Source organism: Meles meles, chromosome 1 (assembly GCF_922984935.1).
Source record: "Meles meles chromosome 1, mMelMel3.1 paternal haplotype, whole genome shotgun sequence".
Taxonomy (NCBI): domain Eukaryota; kingdom Metazoa; phylum Chordata; class Mammalia; order Carnivora; family Mustelidae; genus Meles; species Meles meles.
Window position 1 is genome coordinate 184,219,540 of NC_060066.1, and position 9,082 is coordinate 184,228,621.

The 9,082-nt window shown below is 57.3% G+C and overlaps 1 protein-coding gene across 1 annotated transcript; it reads left to right on the forward strand.

Annotated features, from left to right (window-relative positions):
- Positions 1-5,598: 5,598 nt before the first annotated feature.
- On the forward strand, positions 5,599-7,037 carry GUCA2A (guanylate cyclase activator 2A). Its single transcript, XM_046017954.1, has 3 exons — positions 5,599-5,751; positions 6,230-6,416; positions 6,780-7,037. The coding sequence occupies exons 1-3, from the start codon at positions 5,677-5,679 to the stop codon at positions 6,842-6,844; spliced, it is 327 nt and encodes a 108-aa protein (XP_045873910.1). The 5' UTR covers positions 5,599-5,676; the 3' UTR covers positions 6,845-7,037.
- The last annotated feature ends 2,045 nt before the right edge of the window (positions 7,038-9,082 follow it).

Sequence of the window (9,082 nt, forward strand, 5' to 3'; positions counted from 1 at the left end):
TTATGTGTGTGTGAGACTACTCATGAGCAAGTCCTTCCTTGCGTGTGTGTGCTCGTGTGTGATTGTGTGACTGTGTGCTCTGTGTATCCGCATGCTCATCGGGGCAGATAGAGAAAGCATGCTGGGGGCGGGGAGATAACACCTTGCTCAAATTCTGCCTCCCTCCTCCCTTCTGAGCCTTCTTAGCCACTTGAGTGCCTCCAGGGGCCCAGGTCCCAGGGGACACTTGCCTGGGAGAGAGCTGGGTTCCCAGGCACTGTCAGGGTTGGGGACTGTGGGTGCGGTGCTGGTGAATTTTCCCCTTCCCTCAGCTCTACCTTGCCCCTGTGGCGGCTCCTCCCTACTGATCTGAGCTGGATTTCCGATCTAGCTCTACCTGCCCTACCCCACCCAGAGCTACCAGGCCAGGCCGGAACCTGGTTCCTCCCGAGCTGCTGGCCTGTGGCTGAGCATGTTCCCTGTAGGCCCCAAAGGCCAGAAAAATACAGCAGTCAATGGAAAGAACATAGATTCTGCAATCAGAAGAAGCTGGAATTCCATCTGGGCAACACGTCCTTTCTGAGCCTCAGTTTACTTATTTGTAAAATGGAGATGAAATGTCTTACCTCGAAGTGTTGAGGAGAAGTCAGATGGAAGGCAGCCAGCCCGGGCCCTGGCACACCACCGTCCCCAAGACCACTCTGCCCGGTCTGCCTCCCTCCTCTCCCACATGCAGTCTCTCGCTGCACTGCCCGACCGGCTGCCTCTCCGGCACACGTCCTCACCCTCCGGGAGCACGGGCAGGAGTGGAATGCTTTCCTTTGCAGGACTGGTACCGCACCATACCTAGGCAGCCCGCTCCCACCCCTAGTGCCGCGACAGTCGTTTGAAAGTGATACTCTTCCCACGGTCTTACCCTGCTCTGATAGGCTTCCCACTGTCTCAAGGTGAAGGGCAAATGTCTCAGCCTGGTGTTTAAAGCCTCCTTCCCTGGCTGTCGCCCGCAGCACCTCTTGACACATTTTCTGCTTCAGCACCCCCTCCCCCAACTCCCTTCCCCTCCATGCTTCCCGCTGCCCTCCCTTTGCCCCACAGCCCCCATCTCTGTGGGTCCAAATCTGCCCATTGATCAAGGCTCAGTTCAAATGCCACCTCGGCTGGCAAGCATTCTCATACCTGGCCCCACGGGAACTTCTCTCATGGCTCTCAGTCCGCTTCCCACAGGTCCTGTCCTCTCTCTAGCCTGGGGCCTCGGGGGAATGTGGCCAGCGCTCCAGCTGTGCCTCTTTCCTTCCTGACAGTCTTCGGGGAGGTGGGGTGTTTCTGTGGCCGACACCCAGAGTAGACTGAGGGCTGAGGGGACAGGAGGCAGCTGCGGGTGCCACCGTGGCCTCATTCTGGCCAGGCTACAGGGATGTGACATGAAAAGCCAACAGCCGCCTGGAGCCTGGAGGAAAGAGCCTGCCTCCCAGGGCCTGGGGGAGGGGAGGGCGCCCTCCAGCCCAACCCCGCAAGGCTCAAAAGATTGAGCATCCTTGGGGGAGGGGAGGGCGCCCTCCAGCCCAACCCAGCAAGGCTCAAAAGATTGAGCATCCTTCAAGGCAGTCCCACACCTCATGCAGGTCCACTCTAAGGAGGGAATGTGGAGGTATGCAATGCACGCCTCCTGAGGTGTCAGGAAGGCCATGGGTGATGGCAAGGCTGCCGGCATTGGGGTTGCATTATGGGAGGGCTTCATTTAAAAGGAAAGGGTGGTGGTGCCCTGGGGGATTTGGGGCACCAATTTTCAGCTTTGTGATTCTAGCTGCTGCCAAGTGCACCTGGCAATGAATGTGAAAAGTTGTGCCTTCCCCTAGGCCTAGGTAGCCACATGGCTTGTGTCCACAGTGATCCTCTTGTTGGCTGGGTGCCCTGTGCAGTGTGCTACCAATACAACTGTACCTGGCTCCTGTGTATTACACACCCTTGGGAAAGTCATGGCCTCTCAACCTCTCTGGGCTTCTGAACTTCAGTTTAGCCATCGATAAAATGGGCTTCTCTAGTTATTTCTGACGTAAATAGTAAAAATGAATGTTAGAGGCGGGTGGAACCCAGAGGAGGTGGAGATGGTCTTAAGCCAGACTTGCTGGAGCTGGGCATCAGGGAGGCAACTTTTCTAGACAGTATGAAATTCACAAAGTAGTTCTTGTCTCCATCTTTCAGATGTGGAAACAGATTCTGGGAAAGGCCACACAGCTGTTCCCTGAAGGAGCTGGGACTCTGACCCAGGGCTGCCTCACTTCAAAGCTGGAGCTCTGTCACCTCAGCAGGTCTGGGCCCTTCTTCCCAGTTTACTCCTAGGAGCACTTTTGGGATCCTGGTGGAAGGGTGGGCAGAGGCTGACCATGAAGGGCCTTGAATGCCAGGCCAGGGCGTCTGGGCTTTCTTCTGAAGGTCTGGGGCAGCCGATGGTGGATTTTCAGGTGGGGTGGCAGGTCGTAGTGGTGGCACAGCTTGGAAGGCTACAGAGGAGCCAGAGTTTGCCAGAAGGGGTGGCCTTGGATGTGGGCAGCCCCGCAATCCCAGCCCCACCTGCAGCCGATAAGGAATGAAGAGGGCTATGGGATCCTGGGGACCAATGCCCCAGAACTCAGGTGGGGACCTAGGGTTCTAGAAGGGCCCCAGCTGCTCACAGGAGCACATCGAGGGGGCCTGCATGCACACCTGGGCTGGGGCTGGGCTGGGAACTGAGAGGGTACGGGAAGGGGAGTTGGTTCCCATTTCCCAGGGCAGACGTCAGAGGTGGTTAGTAGGGCAGGGCCCAAAGATCTGAGGCCTAGGAGCCATTTCCTCTTTCCCACAGCATGAACCATGTCACTCCCGCAAACCCCCAACCCATTCGTTCCAGTTCTGCCTCACACCAGGTAGGCCCTGACTAGGGGGCTGGGGAGAAAGAGGCTTTAGGAAGCAAAGCCACCCCCACCCCCCGCGCCCAGTCCCTCTGTAGCTGGGGAGGGGAAAGACTGAAGACCAAAGTCAGCCAGATACAGGGCTCTTCCAGGCCACAGCAGCCCTGCCCAAGCCCCATCCTTAATGTTGAACTCTATTTCATTTCACTTGAGCCCCACACTGACCAGCCTTGATCCTAAACCTGACCCTAACCAGCCTCCACGTCATTTGCAATCCCAACATCAACCCAGTCACAGCGGCTCCCCGATTCCAGACCCAGCTCTGACATCCCATCCTGCCCTCAGCTCCATTCTAACCCTGCCTCGGACTCAAACCCCACTTCGAGTCCCGATTTGACCTCCTGCCACTAACTGCTCCTCCATCTTGCCCCAGCTTAGCCCCAACCCCAATCCAGAACCTCAGGCTGACCCTAAGCAGCTTTCACCCTAACCCAGCTCCACTGCACCCACCCCAGTTCAGTCCTAGGACCAGCCTCAGCTGTACTCCAGATTGGTACCTGGTGGTTCACCTCCATCCCCATCACAGCAAACTCTACCCTTCAGCCTGGACTCCATAACCCCACCAGAGCCTGTCCCATCCCTCCCCCTTCCCATGCACACTCCCACTCAGTGGTCAGCGAATGGAGGCCACCATGCAGCTGGACCAGACGAGCAGACCCCGGTGTGGGCACGTGCATGGGCGCACGCGCGCACACACACACAGGAGAGGGGAGGGAAGTCCAGTCCAGCTGTGAGGACTGGCCTGGGAGAGCAGGTAGGGCAAGTGTTTCCTCCTCCCTTAGGCAGAAACCCTTTGCAGTTCCCTCCCTGCCAGGTTCTGCTCCTCCAGTTCCTTCTTCAGTACTAACTCTCTCCACCCAGGGATTCTGGCCTCTGTTCCCTACCTGAAAGCTGTCCTGGCTTCTGGCCTGGTTTGTTTGTAGATTAGAGCGATGGAGTGCCCAGGGCTTTCCTTCTTCTGTGTCCTGGGGGCCTTGCTCACAACAGAAGCAAGGGCCATGCACTGAGCTGGAGGGTCCAAGCCTAGAGGGGCAGAAACACACACTCAGGTAATCCTACCCAACAAGACCCCAGGGAGGGGAATGCATCTGGTTCTGTGGGAACTAAAAGGGGTTATTTAGCTGGGGATACAGTGGGGGGATAGTCGGTCTGGGCCTTCAAGTCTGAGCAGGAGTTCACCTACTGACGAGGATGGAAAGGCCTTCCAGACAGATAAAACAGCATGTTCAAAGGCAGGGACGCATGTTCAGGAAGGTTGGGGGAGGTGAACCAGTTAAGAAAAGTCAGGTTGGGGAGATTAGGTTGGTCTAGTTCGGGAAGAAGGGGAGAAGAGGAGGGAACATGTGGTGGGGATGGTAGTTGGAACGCAGCAACAGCAGAACTCAGGAGGTTAGGAAGCATGGGCAAGGGTGTGGGGAGGAGTTCATTCTGGGACACTCTGAGGTTGAAGGACAGGCAAGTCAGTGCCGAATGAGGACAGGCTGTGGCTCAGGTGGTCACCAGAGAGGTCAAGAGGAACCAGAGCTGCTGCTATTGGTGAAAATAATAATAATGGGATGAACCCTTCACTGAGTGATTCCTGTGTGCCAGGCGCTGAGCTAAGCATTTTTACATCATCTAATCCTCAGAATAAGTCTACAAGGTAGGTGTTAGTAGTGGCCTTGATCCACAAGGGGTGCTGAGGCTCAGAGAGGAGAAACAATTCGCTCAAGTTCATAGATATTAAAATCATGTGGTAGGTAGCCCTTGAACCCAGGCCCATGGGACAGCAGAGCTGAGTCCTTCCTCAAAGTCACAGTGGCCAAACCTAGTACCTGCCTTGGTCTACAACTCATCTCTTGTCCTTTGAAGCTCCCTTGTAACCCCCCTCTCCACCCAGGCTGAACTACTCACACTTCCCTGAATATTCCAGACCTGTTTACCTCCCACTTGTTCCACAGGTAGCATCTCTGCAAGAAATGGCCTACTCCTGGCCCCCTTTTCTTTTTTTAAGATTTTATTATTTATTTGACAGACGGAGATCACAAGTAGGCAGAGAAGCAGGCACAGAGAGAGGAGGAAGCAGGCTCCCTGCTGAGCAGAGAGCCCAGATTGGGGGCTCGATCCCAAGACCCTGGGATCATGACCTGAGCGGAAGGCAGAGGCTTTAACCCACTGAGCCACCCAGGTGCCCCCCCCCCCCCCCCGCCCCCGGCCCCTTTTCTAAGAAAATTCCACTTTCTCCAGAACTCAGTGCTGACACAAGCTCCTTTGGGAAATGTTCCTGAACTCCCCACCCCTGGGCTGGATGGGAAAGCTCCTCCATCCATCCACACCCCCCCCCCACAACGCCCACTCCCCTAATCACCTCCCATTACCACTGTTTGTGCCTGCCTCCTTCAGGGCTGGGCTGGGTCTGCAGCCCCACCCCATCACCCCACCTGGCGGGGAGACCAGGTGTCAGGGAGTGTGTGTGGCTGGTGAATGAATGCAGGACCCAGCCTGGCTGGGGGGGGGGGGGGGAGGGGGATGTTAAAGTGGGAGCCCAGGGAGGGGTCAGAGTTCTGCAGAGCTGCTTGGGGGGACTGATCTTTCTCTTATCTGCCAGGGCTGTCGGGTGCCTTATCTGATTAGCCCAAAGTTGACAAGCAAGCCGAAGAGATGCTGATAAGGCTTCCTAGTTACTCAGTAACCATGCCCTCGTTAAAAGTCTCACTGTTTCCCTTTGGCATCCAGAACCAACCATTCCTCCCCTGTGGCAGCTGCTGCCATGGACACCTTCCTGCTCTCTGCACTGTGCCTCCTTGGGACCTGGGCTGTCCTGGCAGGGGGAGTCACCGTGCAGGTAAATTCTTTGGCCCCGCAGGCTCTCTGCCCCCAGTGCCCAGGGCCTGTCCTCTGAGACAGCACTCTCCTTGGGCCTGGAGCAGAGGGTGCATCTCGGGTGTGGCTCTTTCTCAGGAGCGGGTCTCAGCCCTGCCTCCTACCCTTTCCCCTTCAAACTTCCAGAGAGAAGAGAAATCACCATCAGGGAAAGGGAGGTGATGAGCCAGTTTACTGAGTGCCTGCCTGGAGTCAGGTTCCTCCCACCGTCGCCCTGCGAAAATGGGATTATTAGGCCCGTTCTCCGAGGAGAACAGCCTCAGAGAAGTTTTTAACTGGCCCTAGGGACGTGGCTGGGAAGTGAAGGTGCTAGATTCAATTCTAGACCTTCCACCTCAGTCCGGTCTGTAGCCAGAGCCCCGGCCTGGGTCTTGGGAGTCCTGCGGACATCCTGGAGGGATCTGCAGGCTGACCTCACACTCTGTGCATGTCCCTCTCAGGATGGAAAGTTGTCTTTTCCTCTGGAGTCAGTGAAGAAGCTCAAGGACCTCCGGGAGCTCCAGGAGCCCCGCACCAGGAAGAGTGGTGGGCTCGCAGTTCCCCAAGTCTGCAGCCACCAGAAGTTTCCAGAAGAACTCAAACCCCTCTGCAAGGAGACCAACGCCCGGGAGATCCTCCATAGGCTGGGTGAGTAGCTTCCTTTCTGGTGGGTGGGGCCTGGAAAGTCCCTGATTGGTGGCCCCGGAGGGAGAGATGTGCTCTGATTGGTGAGTCCGCGGAACCCTTTCTAAGTTGTAATTGGCGAAGCTTACTTTTGAAAGATCCTCGCTCTGGCCGGTGATTGGTTGGTGTTCTGGGTCTCCGCCCTCTGGCCTTCGCTATTGCTCCTCCTGGGTGGAATCCCCACTCTGACTGGCTGGCTTGAGTGGTACCAGTTTGGGGAGGAAAGACCAGTGGGTGGGCGGGGACAGGCCTGGGTTTCTCCTGGGGACTCCGGCGCAAAGGAAGTTGGAGGTTCTGACCCTTCAGCACCCCATCTCTTCTGCTCAGAGGCCATCGCGGAGGACCCGAGTTCGTGCGAGATCTGTGCCTTCGCAGCCTGTGCGGGGTGCTAGGACAGCCGGCTCGTGGCCCCCTGGCCCTCCCCCGGAGGATGCTCCCACTCCTGCAGCAGCTGCCTCCAGGGGAAGAGTGAAGAGTGGGTGGCCGGGGGCGGCCTGGGGAGGTCCAGCCCGTGACCCATCCGAGTTGCTGGTGCTTCCCAAGATCCACTGCTTCCCTCCGCTAATAAACCAGTTCCCAGAGTCATCCTGGTGTCGCTTCCTTCCTGCCTTCATTTGCCAGTGGACTTGGAAGCCAGCTTTCTAAGAGTGCCTACCCTGCCCGGCAAGCTCCGGGTTTAGTGTGCGCCTCCCCCCCCCCCCCCCCCATGAAGCTGCCCCCCGCCCAGGGGTTGTCACCACACACAGGCACTGAGGGGACCTCACCCCCCAGACCACCCGTGGTGCAGATGGAATTTGTGCTTTTCTTCCACATCTCCTGGGACACTGCAGACGCTGGGCCCTGAGTGAGTGCAGGAGTCTGCCAGCGTGGATGTCCCACACAGCTTGTGGGGTGGTGAGACTGGCCCCGGGCTCTGGAGTGTTCAAGGTCCCGCAGGCCCTGGCCCCCATGGACCACAGCAGTGTAGCGTTCTCCGCAGGGACCACACCTCAAGACCGGCCCTCACCCCTTCTTCTCTGCTCCCCTCACCTGTGCTCTGCTCCTCTTCCCACACTCCTAGCCAGATAAAGTCCTCCCTGAGGCCCCAAGGCTGTGCTCCCATGGCCTCTTCTCCTCAGATGCCCCTCCCAGGAGGGGCTTTGTGTTCCCACTCTGTCCCTGGTGCCCTGTGGGCACTTTGATCAGCTGTACCCCTTGTATTGCTCTGGCCCACCGTGCTAGAGTGGCTTCTGTGCCTGGGGAGGTCTTTCTGTCCCCCAGGGCAGGTGGAACCCACCACACTGATGACTGTGGGAGGACACAGCCGAGGGCAGGGGGAAAGCCAGAGCGACACAGGCCGGCTTCAGGTCTTGCATATACTGTGTGATGCTAGGAAAGTCGCTTTCCCTCTCTGTGCCTCAGTGTCTTACCCTATAAAACTGGGACTGTGATAGAACCTGCCTCCCAGGCTGGGTGAAATACTGTAAATGTGTATGTCATGCAGGTAAAGTTCAGGCCATGTACAAACAGAGAACCAATAAATGATAAAAACAAACAAACAGAAAATGGGGAACCAGGGCCAGGCTGAGACTGGTTCAGAGAAGGGTGAGGAGGTGAGGCACAGAGGGCCGCTTGTTAGCAAAGTTAGAGGGAAGGGGGAAAGAGGAGTGACCAGGGCATTTCTTGGGGAGTTGGTTGGAGGGGAAGAGACATAGGGTGATTCAGGTAGAATTTCCTGGGCTGCAGAATTGGAATTCGCAGGGTGCGGTGTCTTCAGGTCAGAAGAGGCTTTGTGAAGGGGGCCGGGAGGCAGGCATTTACATGAGTGCTTGGAATATGCACTGGGGTAGATGGACATTGAAAACCAATCTGGAGGTAGGAAGGCGGAGGGCATTCTAGAAGGTGGAGTAGGTGTGGGCACAGCATGGGGAAGGTCCGAGGCACTGGAAGGGTCCGGTAGGGACAGGGTGGGTCCTGGGAGGCACATGGGGCTGGGTTTGAACCTGCCGGTGTCACTTACACGTTGTGAAGCCCTCTCTGAGACTTGGTTTCTTCATCCGAAAATGGGAATGTTAGCAGACCCCAGCGCCCAGCGTTGCAGGGGGATTTGAGGAGGCGCAGGGTGGGGCAGGGTCATTTAATGCTCCTACTCTGGACCTGGATTCGGGCGGGGTCGGGGGGTGGATCCTGGCTCTGCTGTTAGCAGCTGCGTGACTGTGGCCAGGACTCAGCCTCTTCTCCTCTCAGGCTCCTCATCCGTAAAATAGGGATGACAAGAATCCCTACTTTGTGAGGTTGAGCGAAGATTAAATGAGGTGACACAGGAAAAGCTCTTATAGCCCCACTGGGCGCACAGTGGGCCCTCTGCTGGTGCCGCCTGCATTGTCTGCGTGGTGGCTCAGCCTGAGCCTGGCACGTAGTAGTAGCCCCGTGAGTGGCCGTTCCCTTCACCGCCTCCTCCCCAGGCAGGTGGGGACTCAGCATAGCTGAGGGGAGCAGTGAGAGCCGAGGCCAGACGGTGCTTGGGCTCAGTTTAGATGTGAGAGTGGGTACTAGGGAGCCACAGAAGGTTAAGGGACCCCATCAGAGCAGTTCCTCTGGCATGCTGGGCACCAGAGACACAGCAGGTGCTTCGAAGGGCCCAGCTGTGG